Source organism: Odocoileus virginianus, chromosome 8, assembly GCF_023699985.2.
Source record: "Odocoileus virginianus isolate 20LAN1187 ecotype Illinois chromosome 8, Ovbor_1.2, whole genome shotgun sequence".
Taxonomy (NCBI): Eukaryota; Metazoa; Chordata; class Mammalia; order Artiodactyla; family Cervidae; genus Odocoileus; species Odocoileus virginianus.
The window spans coordinates 26,701,906-26,723,153 of NC_069681.1; the positions used below are offsets into that span (position 1 = coordinate 26,701,906).

Here is a 21,248-nt window from a genome sequence, read left to right on the forward strand (position 1 = left end):
ACATATATCACACTGTTATACCTTAAAGGACATTTGTTCCTGTCCAGTGTCCTTTAGTGGGAGCGACACTCAAGAGGCAGCAGACACAGGTCTGCTCACAGCTGATTCATCTCATACAGCAGAAAGCAACACAACTGTCAAGAAACTATTTGTTGTTGATGTTTGAGTCGCTCGGTAGCATTCAACGCTTTTGAGACCCGTGGACTGCAGCCCGTCAGTCTCCCTTGTCCATGGGGTTTCCCAGGCAAGAATACTGGAGTGGACTGCCACTTCCTTCTCCAGGGGATCCTTCCTACCCTGGGTTCAAACCCACGTCTCCTTCATTGGCAGGCAGGTTCTCTACTGCTGAGCCCCCAGGAAAGCTCGAAGGAAATATACCCACATTAAAAATAAATTAAAACAGCAACAACAACAGAGAAAATACCAAAATGTCCTTTAGACATCTGGCTCATGAGACATTTGATCCATCCCATGCCAAACGTGAAAGTGAAGTCGCTCAGTCGTGTCCGACCCTTTGCGACCCCATGGACTGTAGCCCGCCAGGTTCCTCTGTCCATGGGATTCTCCAGGCAAGAACACTGGAGTGGGCTGCCACTTCCTTCTCCAGGGGATCTTCCCGACCCAGGGATGGAATCCGGGTCTCCCGCAGTGCAGGCAGACGCTTCACCGTCTGAGCCCCCAGGTAATCGCCCCCCATGCCAAAAGTTCCTTGGTACTTCTGTGCGGGCTCAGTTGCTTGGTCATGTCCGACTCTTGGCGACACTATGGACTGTGGTCCACCAGGCTCTTCTTGTCCGTGGGATTCTCCAGGCAAAATCCTTAGAGTGGGTTGCCGTTTCCTCCTCCAGGTTATCTTCCTGAACCAGGAATAGAACCCATGTCTCTGTCTCCTGCACCAGCAGGTGGGTTCCTTACCACGAGCGCCACCTGGGCAATCTGCTGGGATTACTGTTTCTTTAAGAAACCAAACACCCTTTCCTTCTCTGGATTCTCACTGAGATTTCAAATCAAACTCTGTGCAATAGGTTTTAAGCTAGTATAGTTGGCAGTTACTTCACAGGCATGAAGACATTATTTTTATACAGATAACAAAAACACTTTCTCTTTCTATCATATTTCTTTTAGGGATTCTGTTACTCAGTGCAACAGGGGTTTGAAAAATAAATTCAATATTTTAAGGAGTTTTAATTCATGCCTATAATCTCCTTTAACATGAATCGCCAATACTTAGGGGTCGGTCAGCAATACACGTATTGGTTAATTTTCTTGCCATATTCTGCATAACAATCTGCTAATGTCAGATTGAAACACACAAACACTAAAGGAAGAAAGGTCTTTTTCAAAGAGTTCTCCTTCCAGGATTAAACACAAGGCCTAGAGATACGGGCCACAAAGGAGGCGGAGCACCGGTATTGGAGAAGACTCTTGAGAGTCCCTTGGACTGCAAGAAGATCAAACCAGTCCACCCTAAAGGAAATCAGTCCTGAATATTCATTGGAAGGACTCACGCTGAAGCTGAAATTCTAATACTTCGGCCGCCTGATGTGAAGAACTGCTGCTGCTGCTAAGTCGCTTCAGTCGTGTCCGACTCTTAGCGACCCCATGGACTGCAGCCCACCAGGCTCCTCCATCCATGGGATTTTCCAGGCAAGAGGACTGGAGTGGGGTGCCACTGCCTTCTCCGGTGAAGAACTGACTCACTGGAAAAGACCTTGATGCCGGGAAAGATTGAAGGCAGGAGGAGAAGAGGGCGACAGAGGATGAGATGGTTGGATGTCATCACCGACTCAATGGACATGAGTTTGATCACACTCCAGGAGACAGTGGGGGACAGAGAAGCCTGGCGGCTGCAGTCCATGAAATCACAAAGAGTCGGACACGACTTACTGGCTGGACAACAACAACGAGATCCTGAAAACATCACAGACTTTGGAGCACTGGTTCTAAGGTGCCAGAGAAAGAAAGAAAACGGCACAAAAGTGCCACTTGGGGACCCAATGGATTTGCATGTGAATTCCCATGTAGCCCCAGAAAGGCTTCTAGAGGTCCCTCACTTTTCTGAGAAGATGCTGCAAGAGCTAGTGATCAAGAGGAAGAGCATCTGAGTTATGAAAGCCTCGAGAAATTGTAGCCACTATTGATTGTTAGCAGAAGGCTAAATGGAGCCGTGCTCGCTGTCAGCACTCCTGGGGCTTGGCATCTGCAGACTCATTATTGCCGAGCTGAGTTTCTTCCTGGTTAGTTGTCATCAAAAGAACTCAGCTGACTCTTATCTAAAGTGACCTGATACATATTTTCAAATACATTAATTCTTCCTATTACATTTTGTAACACCTCCTTTTAAACACCCTGGGGCAGGCACACCCCAGAGATACTTTGAGTTTAGTTCCAGACCACGGCAGGAACAGGAATATGGCAATAAGGCTAATCACATGCATCTTTTGGTTCCCCAGAACCAAACTTCTTGGTGAATGCAGGGGATTCACCGAGAAATGTTACGCATACACTACACTGCACTCTATTACGTGTGCAATAGCATTATGTCTAAAGAAATACACATGATTAAAAGCTACGTCACTGCTAAATACGCTGAACAGCGTCTGGGCCTTCAGCAAGTCTTAGCAGTAATATTAATGCTTAGCAATCACAGACCGTCATAGCAAATATAACAATAACAAACAAGTATGGCGTGTGAGAATTACTAAAATGTGACACAAAGACATGAACGGAGCAAATGCTGCAGTAAAAATGGCAACAGTAAACCATGCCTGACGCAGGGCTGTCCCAAAACTTTAATCTGGGAAAAAAGCAGTGTCTGTGAAGCCGGATAAAACAAAGTGCAATAAAAGGGCTATCCTTCACTCTACAAGGAAGAAGATACGCCTGCACTCGCCAACTCACTTATTTATATGAAACAAATGGATTTGCTGAAAAACTTCACTTTGAAAAAAACAATGGCATATAAGATTTATTAAAAGTTTATTGCTTCTATATTTAATAGAATAATATAAACTAATAAATAATATTGTATCATAAGAGAAATAAAAAATATATATATACCCATAAGAAGGTAGCAATGAAAGCTTAGGAAATGTATAATGTAATAATAATGAATCTTTAAGTTTAACACTCAAACAACCTTTGAAACGTTCTGGAATCAGATGCTGGTTCTGTGTGTTCTTCCTTGAGTCACTTAAATTATCTGAACCTTAGTTTCTTTAGCTCTAAAATGGTGATATTGTTTAAGTTAAAAAGTTTTGAGGGGAAAAAATTCATTAAATGTGCACTTTTCATACTCAAAATTGCTTTCTTCTGCTTCAATTTTTTTGTTCCTCCCAAAATGTTTTCAAAACTGTTAACCTGAAGACCTCTAACCACACTATTTTTAAACATAGACTACAATATTTTTATAAGAAGTACATTAAAATAGCATGTCATTAATTAATCTGCTTATTTTTCAATAGGAATCTGAATAGAAGGTAATGGCACCCCACTCCAGTGCTCTCGCCTGGAGAATCCCGTGGATGGAGGAGCCTGGTAGGCTGCAGTCCACGGGATCGCTACGAGTCGGACACGACTGAGCGACTTCACTTTCACTTTTCACTTTCATGCATTGGAGAAGGAAATGGCAGCCCACTCCAGTGTTCTTGCCTGGAGGATCCCAGGGATGGGAGCCTGGTGGGCTGCCGTCTACGGGGTCGCACAGAGTCGGACACGACTGACGTGACTTAGCAGCGGCAGCAGCAGGGTTCTGCTATGTAAAAAACTTAATTTCCTCATTTGATTTTTTCTTATATTGTGTTATCAATAGTGTGGTGAGTTCCTGAAAAGATTTCAGAAAATTCAATATTAGAAGAAAATGTTCTCTGAGTTAGACATTTAATGAATGCATGATTTGGGAATTTAAATATGAAACAACTTAATAATATTTCTTGAATTCATAGATCAATTCATTGAGCTGAAAATAGATCATGTTGATACCTAATAGTCTATCAGAACATGTGCTATGGTTAAATACCACAATGAAGTATCACCCCCCAGCAGTCAGAATGGCCATAATTAAAAAATCTATAAATACTGGAGAGGGTGTGGAGGAAAAGGGACTGCAAAATAGGTTAGAAACAAGGACCCACTGCATAGCATAGGGAATTATATTCAGTTTCTTGTAATAGCCTATAATGGAAAAGAATTTGAAAGAAAAAATATATATATATGTATAAAACTGAATCACTTTGCCATACACCTGAAACCAACGAAACTGTGCATAAATTAACTATACTTCAATCAAAAAAATCAAAGGAACAATACATGGGACTTGCCATACTAGGGGTGAAAATAGAAGCCTTTTTCTCCCTAAGGTTTTCCTAATTCTTCTCCCAAGATATCCACGCAGAGTTAGTCCTTCTCACATTTGTACCCCACCAACCTCGCCATAATGTCCATGCCTTCCCTCGTGCCTAATACAGAGTCTGGAACTTGGTACACACACAAAGAACATTTGTTGAATGAATGAACCACAGAGTACTCTGATGCAAATAAGCCAGAAAAAAATGGATCCTTCCAGGTTCCCATAAAACACTTTCTTACAGACCAGAGACCAAAGCACTCTCAGTTCTCCCATCTGTAAAATGGAATTATCTACATCAAGAGCACATGGCATGAGTTCAACTGATGGTTGTTAATATATCCTCTGGGCTTCCCCGGTGGCTCAGATAGTAAAGGATCTGCCTGCAAAGCCGGAGACCGAGGTTCAATCCCTGGGTCTGGAAGATCCCCTGGAGAAGGGCATGGCAACCCACTCCAGTATTCTTGCCTGGAGAATCCCATGGACAGCGGAGCCTGGCGGGCTACGGTACATGAGCTGGCAAAGAGTTGGACATGACTGAGCAACTAACACTTCCACTTTCTTTCTATATGTCCACTGAGTTCTCTCTGTATCCTGTCTACGATAGTGATTTCACAACTAGGGATTGCATGGGGTTTTTTAAAGGTTGAGGCTGACAAACTATATAATCTTATTTCACAGAACTTTAGAAGTCCAAGCATTTGGCTTTTTCCAAACCTTTGAACACTCAGCCCAAACCTGAGTTATTGTTCACCAGGACTTTCCAAGAAATCTCACTCTTTAAAGATTTTGTAAGCAGGGAAATGTTTCAAATCCTTGAAGAAGCTTCTGAAATCCGCTTAGATGAAGCCTCCCTTGATGACTGGTCAGCTATCATTATCTTATCTTCTACAACAGAAGCTTTTACTTTGAACAACTGTGTTATCTTTCCAAATTCTCTGCATTCTTATAGCAAATTGCTGATAAGCAGTTTTACCAGACTCCATGGCTTTAAAAGTTTCATTTCATGTGGCTGCATGCTATGTGTCTAGTGGGAAATTGAGGGAAATTATTGAATGTTAAATCATTAGCTTCCACTACTTTGTTCTTTATGACTTTGGTGAAGATCTGTAGCCTGCAAAGTGTGGCAATAGCAATAGTTGGGAGAACACGTTCTAGCACTTATTAAAATAATATTTATATAATCTTAGAGTTTTCTCGTTTATTTTAGGTAGTATGGGCATACCATATTTTATTGTGCTTCGCAGCCACTGCCTTTTTTACAAATTGAAACTCTCGAGTAACCTTGGGTCAAGTAAGTCTATCAGCATCAGCTTTTCAACAGCAGTTGCTCAACTCATGCCTCTGTGTCACACTTTGGTAATTCCTGCAATATTTCAAATTGTTTTATTATTATTATATTTGTTATGGTGATTTGGGATTCATTGATTTTTGGTGTTTCTACAAAGACTTGCTGAAGGCTCAGTGACAGTGCTTTTCAGCAATGAAGTCTTTATTATTAGGGCACAGACATCGTTTTTTCTTTAGATGTTAAGCTATAGCACACTTAATAGAGTGTAGTGCAAACATTACTTTCATATGCACTGTGAAACAAAAGGAAACGCACGTGACTAGCTTTATGGCCGTATTCGCTTTTCTGCTGTGGAGCTGAATCAGCAATATCTCAGAGGGGCACCTGTATATTACGGACGATCTCAACATACTCAGTGATGAAAAGAATAACCCAATAAACCCTGTCTGCAATCAACCGACTTCAACAATTATCAACAATTAGCACCTCATGGCCAATTCTGCCTCATCCATTTCCTTGTCCATTACCCTCAAAGTCAGATTCACTGAAGCAATTCTCAGACATTGTGTCATTTAACTGCAAATATTTGAGTATAATTCTCTAAGCCACAAGGTCTTTAAAAAAGTACCTTCACAGTATCTATATCACATATAATTTCTATCAAGGATAATTTTTTAATTTTGTCAAATATCCAGATTTCACATTACCTTGATTAACTCATAATTGTTATACTTAAGCAAATCAGGACCCACATAGTGCCTATATATGTAAGTGATTTATATGCCTCTTAGAGCTTCTTTAATCTGTAAGTCACCTTGTTCTTTCACGTTTTTATTCTTGCATTTTATATGTTGAAGAAATCAGGTCATTTCTCTTGCACTGTTTCTTACAGTTTAGATTTTGCAGGGTGAACTCTTGTGGCTTAGTTTATCATTCTGTCATCAGCTGCTTTTTTAAGATTTTTTTTTTTTTGATGAGGACCATTTTTTAAAATCTTTATTGAATTTGCTACAAATATTGCTTCTGTCTTATATTTTGAGTTTTTTGGCCATGAGGTATGTGGGATCTCAGCTCTCTGACCAGGGATCCAACTCACAGCCCTGCATTGGAAGGTGAAGTCTTAACCACTGGACCGCCAGGGAAGTCAGAACTTTGTCCCCAGTTTCTGCTAATTAGTAGTTACATCAATACGTTTCACTACACTCAGGATGTTTCCTTTCCTTCCTTCCAGCCTCCCTTCCTTGGCAAGACACTTGAGAAGCGTCTGGTACACTGTCACCCTTCCTTGTAAGTCAGCTGTGATTGGTCCTCATCGCAGAGATGCCTAGATTCATTACTTATCAGGAGTGGTGACACTGACTTGCTCTAATTCTGTTATTCATTCTTCATTTATTTGTAGTGAGATCGCACCAAGTGATACTTGTAAATTAACTTGGGGAGAATCTGGATCTTTGTAACATCACTTCTAATTATTTCTAATTTCTATTTCTAACTTCTAACATTATTTCTAATAATTCAGGAGGTCTTTTCATTTTTATCTGCAATTATGCACCTTCCAGGAACACTTTAGCTCTCACTTGGTGAGTGATAGGTGCTCAGTCATGCCTGACTCTTTGCAACCCCATGGACTGTAGCCTGCCAGGTTCCTCTGTTCATGGAATTCTCCAGGAAAGATTACTGGAGTGGGCTGCCATTCCCTTCTCCAGGGGGGCTCTCACTTAGGCCAGTTACTAACTTTGATGATGTAAACGTTTTTCTCTTTTCCTCTTTGTCTTCTGGTGAACTGCCTTGCTGCCACTGCTGCTGCTAAGTCACTTCAGTCGTGTCCGACTCTGTACGACCCCGTCCCTGGGATTCTCCAGGCAAGAACACTGGAGTGGGTTGCCATTTCCTTCTCCAATGCAGGAAAGGGAAAAGTGAAAGTGAAGTCGCCCAGTCGTGTCTGACTCTTGGCGACCCCATGGACTGCAGCCTGCCAGGCTCCTCCGTCCATGGGATTCTCCAGGCAAGGGTACCGGAGTGGGGTGCCGTTGCCTTCTCCGGGTAAACTGCCTTAAGAACATACAAAAGTCCTCTGTTCGACGCACTGATTTACAAGTTGCTACTGCATCAGGTTCTCTCGTTGTTTGCGGCCATGTTTTCATTCGTCCTTCTCAGCTGTCTAAATATTAGTAACCTCTGGACTGAAAAATATTTTCGCCTCTCCCTGTCACATTGTGCCTTAAAGTGCCTTCGGTTTTCTAACATCAGTGGCACTGTGATGGCTAAGGGTGCTAGCATTTCCTATTAGCTGAAACAAACTCTCAGGTAAAGTGTCACAAGCTTTCAGCTAGTCTTTGGGAGCTTCCTGAGCATACTGAAGCTGGCAGTCCTGATTTTTGGAGCACTTCTTGGAATCTTCTCAAACTGTCCCTGTCCTAAATATATGTCAAGTTTATTATGTATAATTCTTATGGATGAACAATTGTCAAGAAATATATAAATATATATTTTCCTATTCCTGAGCAAGAAGAACCACTAGCAAATTTATTGAAGATTTTTTCTTATGCGTGTACTCAATTTTAATTGAAACATATCTGCTAGTGACTGGTCATTCAGTCGTGGCCGACTCTTGGTGACCCCATGGACTGCAGTCCACCAGGCTCCTCTGTCCATGAAATTCTCTGGGCAAGAATACTGGAGTGGGTTGCCATTCTCATCTCCAGGGGATCTTCCCAACCCAGGGACGGAACCTTGGTCTCCTGTATTGCAGGCGGATTCTTTACTGTCTGAGCCACCGGGAGAGCAAGATTTTTCTTTATGAGTTTACTCTCTAGATTTTGGCTGAAACGCATCTGCTAAGCTTGTATTACATGCATTATCGGTCCCACACCTGACTGCAGCTCTGCGGGGGCTGACGTTCTAGTGAGAAGCCCAAAGGTCAGTACGTTCAAAACAGAACAGATACTTATAACGACATTAAGATCCTTCTGGGTTTGGTTCTGAATATAATATTGATCTGGTCAACATTCTGCTGCAAGCTTCCAGTGGAATGAGACATGCAGAAGTTCACCATTCTATCAGCAACTTCAGAATCTAGAATGCATCATTCAAACCAATGGCCTTTAAAACTCCTCACAGGCAAATTCAGGAATTTGCTAAATCCACCATAAGCCGAGTTATGATTCCAAAATGCCTCCTGGGTACTACTGTGCCCCAGTAACTAAGCAAGCCAGCTAAAAACCTACCTAGCAAAGGCCAACCTACCGAGCAAACTAAAAGCACATCTTTCAAAATATTTACTGTTTTCTGAATTTAAGTCTAAAAAAATTGGTCTTGAGCTTTTACCCTTAAGTATCTAAAGCTTTTGGTATTTAACAGACTTGTTTTTTTAGATTAAAAAAAAAAAAGCCATTCTTTGTTATATAAAAATCTCAGACCATGTATATGTTGTGAACTATATAATTAAAATATGTATCAGAAGGAAAGAATGATAAGGGGTGCATGCAACCGCAGTAAAGAAGCGAGTTTTCACAAGAAGAAAATATGAATGTTTCGCACATCTCAGCTGCCAGTGCAGGCCTGATGGGTGCCCAGGTGGGGTACAGAGTGGGGCCTGGGAGCCTGGCCTGTGTGGACACTGCCCACCTGTGATCTTTGCGTATCATTAACCAGGAGATGCAGAAATCGTGAGTCCCATCAGAAACCAGAAGTCTGACTTTTTCTAAGACAAAAATGTAAGGCATCAATGCGACTGGCATTCAAACATGGGGCTGAGCGACCCATCAGTAGAGGTGGCTGCAGACCTGCATCTCGCGTGGGAGAGCCTGCTGCTGTCTCTTCACTGCCTTCTTCCTGAGGGCATCACAGCTTCTTTTAATAATAAGCAGTAAATAAACAGAACCATGAAGTCCTCCCTTTTGCATGAATCCATGGACACAGAGCACAAAGGGAGAAGGAATCTCTGGTCTCCTTGGTCTTATTTCAGATGAGACTTCGGGTAGAGCTTTGCAGAGAAATGATTCATGATGATTCACCCTGTATTAAGTGAGTCGGCATGATTAAGGCTTACTCACAGGGCTCTGCACCACGTTTTTAGGGGAATAAAGGCCAAACTGGAAAACGGTTGTGGGTGTTCCCACGTACAGAGGTGAGCGTGGCTACCCCCCACCTCTTACACATGTGCAGAGAGCAGGAACATGACGCCAGAACCTCCGCGATAAGCATCTTTTCTACTCACACAGCTCTGGGGGTCTGCTGCCATCTTGACGTTAAAGATAAGGAAACCAAAGCTCATCATAGACTCTACATCCTGGCCAAGACAGCTCTACTAGTACAAGTCACAGAATTGGGTTTCAACCTCATTTTAGTTAATTCCTCATCTGGTGTCACGAACCACCCTCAACATGGCATACTTGAAATTTTTCATGTCATACAATACAGTATGGCTTTTCCTTTTTCCACCTGTACATTTCACAGGTTTATTTTTCCTTCTCTGCTGAGGCAAATTTTATTTCTATTCTTAACATTTAATTTTTAGATATGTTTAATTCAATTAAACTATCTGTACTATACTAATAGGATGCCTAAAGAACTGAGAGCCTTTCAAGTACCCTAAATTGTAAATGGATTAAAAATAATTAATACCTCTTTAACCTCCTTTTATGACTTGGCCATTAGTCATATGTACGCATGTTGCGTAAAGCTAAATCCACAAATAAGAGCATTGAGCATAAGAGGATATGTCCATTCTGATTTTTGGCCAGGGGTTTCTAAAGACCTTCACCCTCATTTCAGAGATGCCCACACTGTCTCTGGCCCAGCTGAAACAGCATTTCCATAAACACAGCTCTGGTCTTCATCTAATACTGTCTTTTAAAACAAGCACCTCTGTTTAAAACTAAATGATCAGGCCAGTTTCCAAGGTCATATAAAAATGATGACTATGTCAACAAACCAGGGACATTAATTGAAAACAGGGTAGCAAAGTACTTCTTTTAATTATATGTGTGCAAGAAATCATGGGGGTAGTCTCTAATGAATTCACAAGCGGTAACTATTAGTTGGAAAAACCATTCAAGTTAATAAAATTTCAAAAGAAATCCACTTACTTGTTCAAACTCATTCTTTTGAAATTCTTCAAATCCGAAGATGTCCAGAATCCCAATGCCCCACGTCTGTGAGCTGAAATGGAACAGGACACAGTGAATGGGCATCCTTAACCCTGCCCACGGCCACTTAGCATGTCATTGATAATCCAAAGTGAAAACATGCAAACAATGATCTTAACCTGGTGAAAAACTGAAGATCAGGAGGAAAAGTTTTCTTTGAATGCTTCAGTTCAAACACAGACTCGTTAACAAAAATGTGTTTGATATCTAAGGACAAACTGCAACAACAAACGGATGGTTTAATAACATCTGCTTCTCTGAAACACTTTCTGTCTCCTTCGACCAGACCTGCTTCCTCCTGCGGGTCTCCTCAGCTAAAGCTTGTGCCTTGCCAGGCTACCCCAGAAGCAAGTCCAGCAATCTCTCCATCACACGTAAGCACAACACGCGCTAACCCCATTAAGCCACACGCACGTTCTTTCACAGATTAAACTGAACCACTCCAAAATTCACGCTGTGCCTCAAAGTGTTCTTATAAATAAAGAAGAACCGTGAAGATGGTGAAACGCGGGTGCAAAATGCAAAGGAATCCGGATAAAGACTTCATTCTCCCGTGTAAACGATCATCCTCAGAACTCGCTCGTCCTGGACGGTCAAAGCACAGACGCTGGCCACCTCGCTCTATCAGCCCCTGTGTCCCGTCCTGCATCCTCTTTGGACCACCCCGCCTCTTCCCAGGACATCATCTTTGTGCTGGGCACACACGTAGTGAGTGAGGAGAGGAGGGGAGCCTTGCGTGACCCGGCGACCCTGACAACCTGGATTCTGCGGGGCTGTGGGGGCAGCACGGGGTGGGGTGGGGTGTACCCCTGAGATGCTTCTGGAACACTGGCCAGCCCACCCCTCACGTTAATGTCTCTGTCCAGCACATCTGCAGGGGGAACGCGGTCCGCCTTTTCCGCCAGTGGGAGGGACGGTCCCTCACCACGATGCTGCTCCCTGTCTCATCGCCAGTCTCCGTGCCGGCGCAGAGGGTGCGGGTTTTGCTTCTGTTTGCTTGGTCAGGCCGCATGGCTTGCGGGATCTTAGTTCCCCGACCAAGGACTGAAGCTGTGCCCCTGCAGTGGAAGAGTCGGGGGAGTCCCGGGGCGGACGCGTTGCTCTTGTTTCTACGCTGCTTGATTTGTCTGAACTGCAGAACCACCGGGGCCCCCAGTGCCCCTTTATGTGCCTGCGCTGTGCCTCCACAAGCCGAAAATTATCATAATACTGAGGGGCCATCATGTCACTCACATGGCCATTTTTTCTCCTTTAAAAACAAGATAGAGGAATGACTTTGCACTACCTTGTCTCTATTTACTGCCGACAGTACACACATGAGCTTCCTAATTAGGCGGGAGAGCATTTTTAAAGCCCTGATACGAGCATCATGTGGCAAAGAGTGTGAGTCAGTTAAGGAATGAGCGTCTCTAGGTAACTGATTCAGTATTTTAGAAGAAAAAAAATAGTCTTTCCCCCTGTGCCCAAATAAACTCTACATGGTTTAGTGAGTCAAAAGCTAGAATAGGAAGCCATAAACACATATGAGAAAAAAAAGTGACCATTTTTTTCTCCTTGTTTTCGGTTCTGCGAAATGTCAAAGGAAAACATTCAACAGTATGATTATGCAAATACTAAATTCTTTTGGAGGATAAATAGTATAAATGCAATTAAATTCTGTTAGAGGTCACTATTATTTTAAAATAATATTTTCACTTTCATAGTTTTTTGCATCGTCTTTCACCCACCCTGCCTCTTTCCACGCCACCATTTATAATGTGCATAAAGGTGCGTCGGGGATGAAGCTCACTCAGTGGGAGCCGTGGGGCTAAGGTTTAGGCTGACTTGTCACTTTGCTGTGCGTGTGTGTTTTCCATGTAATGAACTGCATCGTTTCTCTTGTAGAAGACTAGTGATGAAGCTTGTCAAGTTTTGGAGTTATTCCATCTTCCTAAGGATCCTGATTCAAACACTTTTTAGTTGGCTAACTTTGGCAAAGTCATTAATACCTAAATTTTCTGAGCTGCAGTTCCATCATCCGTAAAACTAAGAAGATAACAAGTCATATTTATCCAGCTAGACATTTCCTATGACAAGAAGTGAGCTAAAGAAGGGTCTAGGATGACAGCTGGTACAGTGGGTTTCCACTCACTGAAAGTTGCTTTAAGAAAAAGTTGTTTAAACGTGCTCTAGAAGTAAAGAGGGTGGCTAACAGAAGAAATATAAACGCCAACTCAGCATAGTAAAATGTCAATCTCATGAAAATTGCAAAAGAAATAAAATTCTGAAAAACTATGATAAGAAAGATATTCCCGAACACTTTTGTTGGCGGCTGAAATTGGCAGGGCCTTCTTAAAATATGACTTCCTTACGTGGCATAAAGCTTTGAAATATTCATATCCTTTGAACCAGGACTTCCATAAGCAGGAACCAATACTAAGACAATGATCAGAAATGCAATTAAAGACAGAGTGATGCCTATTGTTATTGTAACTACAGTTAAACAACAAAAAGAAGTAACAGATACCCCACTCTAACGACACAATTAATTAAACAACACGCATCATAGGAGGGATTTAGTGAAACTGAGAAGTTAATAGAAATCAATACATAAATTCTGTATAAATAAGCCCTATTACATGTCTAGAAGACCCAGAAGGAAGTACAGTCCACCTGAGAAGAAGACCTGGTAATGTCTTCGGTGGTAGACCCAGAGGTGACCTCTGAACGTTTACAACGCTCTACGTGTGTGAGCGTGCCCGGTCACTCAGTCGTGTCTGACTCTCTGCGACCCCATGGACTGTTGCCCACCAGGCTCCTCTGTCCAAGGAACTCTCCAGGCAAGAATACTGGAGTGGGTGGCCATCTCCTGCTCCAGGGGATCTTCCCGACCCAGGGATCGACCCGCAGCTCCTGCAGCGTCTCCTGCACCGCAGATGGATTCTCTACTGCTGAGCCACCGGGCTATTACAATTCCATCATTAGCCTGTGCTGGAAAGACATGTGATTGAATGCACAGCGGTCACCTTCTGAGCTGGTGGAGGAAGGGGAACTGCAACCTTCAGGGCAACGGCGCCCAGCAGAGGCGGTGAGGACAAGGGCCTGGCTTTCCAGGCACGGGAGGCGCACCAGGGACCCTGGGAGTCAGGAAAGAGCAGAGGTGCTTCCTGACGGCCAGGTGCCGGCCCAGGGCACGGCTGGTCGCTGCCACCCCGCACCAGGGCCTCGCCATCAGGCTCTCAGGTCCGACCCCCCAGAAGGGCTCCTGGCTGCCTGGGCAGCGGGGCTCCGGCAGCGAGAGCCTGCAGTGTAGACAGAAGTCAGGAGGAGGAGGACAGCCACGAGTGGCCAGACCTCGGCACATACTCTTCCCCGCCTGTAACAACGGGGCTTTGTGTGGACAAACGGGATGCCAAGGCGGCGAGCTGCATGTGGGTGAGCACGGTGCTGATCCCGGTTCAGATTAGGGACAGGAAATTATTAATTAGTAACATAGTGTACGTAGCATGCATTTGGTTGAAAGAACACTCCTTTCATTTATTCACATTGCATACATACCAAATTCCAAACTACATTTGTTTACAAGATAAACTGTTTAAAAAAGATGGAGAGAAAGGAAGAACTATTTTCAGGAAAAAAAATTAATCCAGGTTTAATGCATTTTAAGGATTATTTTTGCAACTACTGACAGACAAACGTGTTTGCTTTTTTTTGTTTGTTTGTTTTAATCTATTTCAGCATTTATGACTGAGTGAAATTTTGTTTTTCAGTGACTCAGTCATGTCTGACATTTTGGGACCCCAGGAACTGCAGGCTTCCCTGTCCTTCAGCTTCTCCCGGAGCTTGTTCAAACTCATGCCCATTGAGTTGGTGAGGCCATCCAATCATATCATCGTCCCCTTCTCCTCCCGCCTTCAATCTTTCCCAGCATCAGGGTCTTTTCCAATCAGTTGGCTCTTCACATCAGGTGGCCAAAGGATTGGAGTTTCAGCTTCAGCATCAGTCCTTCCAATGAACATTCAGGACTGATTTCCTTTAGGATGGACTGGGTTGATCTCCTTGCTGTCCAGGGGACTCTAGAGAGTCTTGTCCAGCACCACAGTTTTGAAGCATCAGTTCTTCAGTGCTCAGACTTCTTTATGGTCCAACTCTAACGTCTGTACACGATTACTGGAAAAACCATAGTTTTATGTGACTGCTATTGCAATAGCTGCCTTGGCAGGAGGGAGCCAAGGGCCTGCAGCCAGCAAAATGCCCGTTCCATGCGGCAGTCAGCAGTGCTGTCGTTTCACTTATTGATATCTCGACTCGTATTACACAGGCGTTTAACTCAACATCCAATTTCTAGCAAGGAGGAGCAGACAGAGGTCATCAGATGAACCGGGATTCAATCCGTTAGGCAAAATTAACATATTAATGAGATGATCTGCTTTAGTTCAAATTCTGTCCTAGAAATCTCCTGAGGGTTTTCTTAACGGTTAACAAAAATGCCTACCCCGCATCGACTCATTAGTAAAATGCACCACTTTCGACATCAGACAAAACGCTAAATGCCAGGGCATCTGTCTGACTTTGATTTGCCTTCCAGGCCTGTGGGTATGAGAAAGGGGGAAGCCTGAATTAAAGAGCATGTCCTCTTTGGAACACGGATGTACTAATTTTATTTGGGTAGTGAGGTTGGGGGATCTACCCACATCAGGTTTTGTCCTCAGTCATCTCCAGGCAAGGAGGTAAACTGACAGTTACCTAAGTAATTCAAAGTCAGTTTAGGAAAGAGATGAATCCTGTTTGGCACAAAACCCTCAGATGGAGCCAGAGCTGAATCAGACCCTGTGGCTGATGGCTGACGTGTCAGACCCCAGACGGGGTAAGAAATAGGAACATCCTAGCATTGTTTGCAGTGTAGAGGGCTGGTTCAGAGTTCACCCCCTGCCATAAAACAGGGGGCCACCAGATATTTGGATGTGACCAACATCTTCCAAGGGCTTCCTTGGTGGCATTAGTGGTAAAGAATGGAGACGCAGGAGATGTGGGTTCGATCCCTGGGTCGGGAAGATCCCCTGGAGCTGGAAGTGGAAACCCCCTCCAGTATTCTTGCCTGGAGAATCCAGAGGACAGAGGAGCCTGGTGGACTATAGTCCATGGGGTCACAAAAAGTCAGACATGACGGAGCAACAGAACACTGGGGGAACATCTTCCAAAATATCCTGACTAGGAATCATAGAATCCTAGGTCCTGAAAGCAAAACCAAGCCAGAGAGATAAGCCAACACCCTTCATTTGTAAGTAAATGAAATATGATTATCACAGCTTCAGAGGTTGAACAAATTAAGATTCACAAGACATAAATGTCTCACTAAAGATTTCATTAATGCTAAGTGTCAAGCTTAGAATAGAAACCCAGATCTCTCGATTTCCAACTCCCTTTAAAAAAAATTAAAACTGAGTTAAAAGATAAAATTGCTGTATTCATAAATTAACTACCATCTTGAACATCCACAAAAATGAGATCTATATAACATCTCAACCCACTAGCCGAAAGTACAGTAAAAAGTGCTGCTTCATTTTTCACTGATTATGCTCTTCTCTTTCTTCACCCGTTTTACTAAGATTTAATTACATGCAATATCGTATAAGTTTAAGGTATACAACCTGTTGACTTGCCACACACAGACTGCAAAATTATCATGCTTTTCTTAACAGGGTTCCTTTCCTCCCTTCATAATAGTTCTGTCTGAGTACAAACCCTCCTTTTTATGATGTTCCTGCTATTTAAATTTTAAAGAGCACTTTGGATTATCTTTGCCAGTTAATAGTAGATTTTGGAGATTGTTAAGGTTTCTGATTAGTCTGCCCCCCAGAAGATGACAGAGAAGAATGTTTGGAAGAACTGGAATCAACAGTCATCTCAGAATCCCTCAGACCACCCAGGAAATGGACACCTGTCTTTCTAACAATCATCTTCAATTATATGCACTCGAAACTTGAGGTTTAAAAGAACCTTTATGAAAATTAAATTAACTAGCTAGTGACTTGTAGCAAGTGGCTATTGTTGGTAACCAACCACCCCAAAACTCACTGACCAAACAACACAAGAAGTCCTTATTATGGTTCTAGGTCCTTTTGTCAGTGTGGGTGGCCTGATGGGGGTTGGCAGGTCTAAGACAGGCCCCCACCCAAGGGCCCTGGGGTTGGCCAGCTCTTGGCTGGCTCACAGCATCTCTCCCCACCCGCAGAAGAGCCTGGGCTCACGTGTGAGGGGCAGCGACAGGGAACTCGGCGGACCCGTGTGAGGCCTTAGAGTTGGCGCATCTTCACTTTGGCTGTATTCGCTTGGCTACAGCAAGACACAAGGGCAGCTCAGACACAAAGGCAGAGAGAACAGACCTGACCTCTTGATGAGAGGAGTGTCAGAGCGGAATTGGACAGGGCAAGGATGCAGAGATGCAAGCAACTGGGGGCAGTTTTGCCCATGCTTCTTCACTTTATTTATTAGCTCGCTCACCTTTCAAATGGGGAGTTTGAAAGGTGCACCTCATTCTGCAAAGCACACTGCTGGCTGACAGAGACCCAGATGCAAAGAACAGGGACAGAGGGCAGGCTTATCCTCAGGGACATGTGCACGGACAGACATGTTAACTCTAGATTATCATCTTGGGAGGAAATAAAGAAACCATTTATATTTTTTAAAGGTAGATTTAAAACTACGCTTTTTTTAAAAAATCAGTTTTCTGACCGTTTCAATGTGGGAGACGTTTTTGGAAAAACTCAGGTTTCGAGTCTGGTATGTGGGGTTCATACTCCAAGCCCACTAATTCCTCATGGCTGTGTGACAAGGGCCACTTGCTCAACCTCTCTGAACTCCAGTTTCATTATCTGAAGAGCATGCTCAGTTGCTTCACTCAAGTTCCACCCTTTGTGACCCCAGGGACTAAAGCCCATCTGTCCATGGGATTCTTCAGGCAAGAATACTGCAGTGGGTTGCTATTTCCTACTCCAGGGGATCTTCCTGACCCAGGGATCAAACCCAAGTCTCCTGCATTGCAGCCGGATTCTTTATCATTGAGCCACCTGGAATCTCCTATCTGAAGAGAGGAGACAATAATTCACTCCACACGCTAATGCCAACATTAGCTGCAGTAATCCCTGGCTCAAAGCCTAGCTCATTTATAGGTAATTTCCAATAAAAGTAACATAGGTAATTTTCCAATTTTTTCAAAAAATTGGAAAAAAAATTCCAAAAACCACAATAAATGCAGCTTACCACCTATTACCTCTGCACCTAGGAAGAAGCCAGGTTTGGAAAGCATATTTTAAACAGGACAGTGTATCAAGAGAGAAAAGTTAAAGGCTTGGAGCTGACAAAAACTAAAAATGTCCTTTCGTTGAAAAGCTCATCCTCCTCCATGAGAAAATGGTATTAGAACAAGGCACACCCCGTTTAAATTGCGGGGAGGTTTCCTTCCCGGTGTTTTCTCTAGGGAGAGGCAGGATCACCGAGAGCCAGACTGGGCATCCTGCTCTGGTCTCCGAACGGCCGCTGCGCCGGTATTGACTCTGGCATAACTGCCCGAGCGCGCCAGTGACAGGCGCGGAGGAGCTGAACACGTACCGATTCGGTGACCTCCACCCAGCAGGACAGGTTCTCAGCGCGGGGAGCAGAGGCCAGACGCATTTCCCCAGCGAGAAATGAAACAAGAGCGCAGGCACTGCTAGCAAAGCGATGGATTTCACCTTCATATAAAATAGACAAGCTTTAGCCTCTGCCCTCCGGGCTCAAGACAGAGCTACAGGAGAAGGCGCGTGGATTTTTATTAGCCTAATAAATCACTGGATTTCTTACATAAATCTATTTGGCCCTTAAATAATATTTGCAAATCACATAATAGTCATTATCGAAAAGGACCGCACCACTGTTCGATACTAAAAATGCCACAGTCTCATAGATCTGAAAGATTATCATTTTTTTCCCCATGTCTCCTAACACATGCACTTAGGAAAAAGTACACAGCTCTTTATTGGTTGGATAAGCTGACCTATTCTTGAAATAATTCATCACATTATCATGATTAATATTTGTATTTAAATATTATTGTGTCCATAGTATGTGGTAATTTTTATAACAAGGATGGTAATTTTTAACCATCATTTTATATTTATTATGAAGTATTTAAAACAATTTTGAGTAACACAATATACACGAAACTTTGGTAAACCTCTCACAGATTTTATTTCTCTGATCCTTTTATTTAAAAAAAAAAATGTATCTCACAAAAAAAATGAAAAAAAATGTGCAATTACAGAGAAAAGGTTCATAGCTCTTTAGGAAATCATTATACATATGGGTGTTTTGGTAAGGAAATGGAGCAGAAGGAGAATTATTTAGAAAGCAGGTTTTGTCTTAGATATTTTGCTAAATTGTGTAGTTTTGGTTGTCATGGCAATAAGTACCATGATTTAAATGTCTATGCAGAAATAGAAGTCACTCCTACCATATTCAAAAGAATCAAAGAAATCTCATTACTTAATGGGAAAAAATTCCCAATTTGGATGAAGGAGGGAAAAACACGGTATGCCAAATTTATTTTTCTGACAAACTGCTTGTTATTTAATCTCTGAAACAAAAATAAAGACAAAATATTTAGAATTAAACAACAAAGGAAGAGCTACATACAATCTCCTGGGATGCACTAAGCACTCAGAAGATACTTCTTACACTCAGGTCAACAGCATCACCAGAAACTATGAAACGAACATTCCAGCGAGGAGGTCAGATCAAAAAAAAGAGAAAAAATTTCAAACAGTCAAATAGAGTATCATAAAACTGCAAAGATTAGTCAGATAAATATCATAAACATGAGAAAGGACAACAAGACAAATAAATTGATTTTTGAAGGTAATTCACACAGGCAAATTTAAGCAAGACGTGTCAATGAAACTGGGGCAAAGGCATAAATAAATAATATCAGGACTGTAAGCTGTCAAACTAGAATTATAAGAGATACTGATTGGAGGATTATAAACAGAAGAAAACTGTGATTTAGTTGGTAAATGTACTTAAAAATCTTAAAGTGGACCACTTTCTAGAAAATATATATGACTTTAAAAAGAGAGAAAATAATCTGATTAGAACCACAAACTTTAAGATAGTATTCATAGGTCAATTCTCCCTTCACCTCCTCAAAAAATTTTTGGGAGAATTTCACCAGACACTCAAGGCATATGTAATTTCCATGTAAAACATCTTAGAAGAGAAGAAAAACAGAATGCTCTCCATTTATCCTTAAACACAGATGCAGAGGATAAGATGGCTGGATGGCATCGCTGACTCAGTGGACACAAATTTTAGCAAACTCTGGAAGATAGCAGAGGGCAGAGGAGCCTGGTGCGCTGCAATCCATGGGGTCTCAGGGTCAGACACAACTTCCCCACTGAGCAAAAACAGCAACGCAGACATAAAATCAAAAGATCCTATAAAAAAAATCTTATTTCATTAATGAAAATAAATGCAAACGTCCAAAATAAGGACTAGAGAATCAAATTTAGTACATCATGACCAACATAGGACTTACCCTGAAAATGAAGAATTACTTGACATCAAAAATACCTACATCACTAAAATTTGCCACATAAGAAAAGGAGAAATAATCTTAGTAGATAAAAGAAAGACATTCAACGAAACAGCATCCATCTATGGTTGAAAACATTCAGCAAAGATTATCTACTGGAACTATACCTAAACAGATTACTCACTGACAAATACTTAGAGGTATTCACATTAGTTTGAAAACAAGACAAGAAGAGTCTACTATCACCACAAATTTTCAACACTGCACTGGGAGTGCTGGCCAATGCAATAAAATAAGAATAAACAGAATGATAAAAAAGACAAAGAAGACAAGATAACTATGATCATTTTCATGAAGATATTCCACTGGAAAATTATTGGAACTAATAAAGTCAGCAGGGTTTCTAGATATAAGATCAACATATGAAACTCAAGATTGAGTATCCCAATAAACAAATTAAAATATAATAGAAAAAGAGCATTCATCATAGTAACAGAAAGTACAAAGTACTTAGAAAAGAACGAAATAAAAATGTGCAAGAAATTGATAGAAAAAAACACAAACATACTGAAGAAATTAAAGAATATATGAAGAAAGAACTATAGAAGAAAACATATATATTTCATATTCATGAAAGCAAAGAATCAACAGTCTAAAAAGGCTATTTCTTTCCATATTAATCTATAAATATATTTCTTCACAAAATCCCAAATGAATTTTTTAATGGACTGAATCAAAATGACTATAAAATTCATATGCAAAAATAGACATCCAGAGATAACCAAAACAAATAAGAAAAATAAGAACCTATTATGAGAACTTACTTATTAAAACAATATATTACTGATACAGTTTAAGTCAAATAGATTAAAAATCAGGAGGGGGTAAAAAAGCATTTCTAATAAATGAGATAAG

The 21,248-nt window shown here is 42.0% G+C and overlaps 1 protein-coding gene across 7 annotated transcripts in view; it reads right to left on the bottom strand.

Moving 5' to 3' along the window:
• The window catches only part of MYO16 (myosin XVI), a 499,683-nt gene that overhangs the window by 163,561 nt on the left and 314,874 nt on the right, over positions 1-21,248 (bottom strand). For all 7 annotated transcript variants that reach the window (XM_070471419.1, XM_070471420.1, XM_070471417.1 and 4 more), the window contains one exon: positions 10,727-10,799. In XM_070471419.1, coding sequence (XP_070327520.1) covers positions 10,727-10,799 — 73 coding nt within the window. The remainder of the gene's footprint in view (positions 1-10,726; positions 10,800-21,248) is intronic.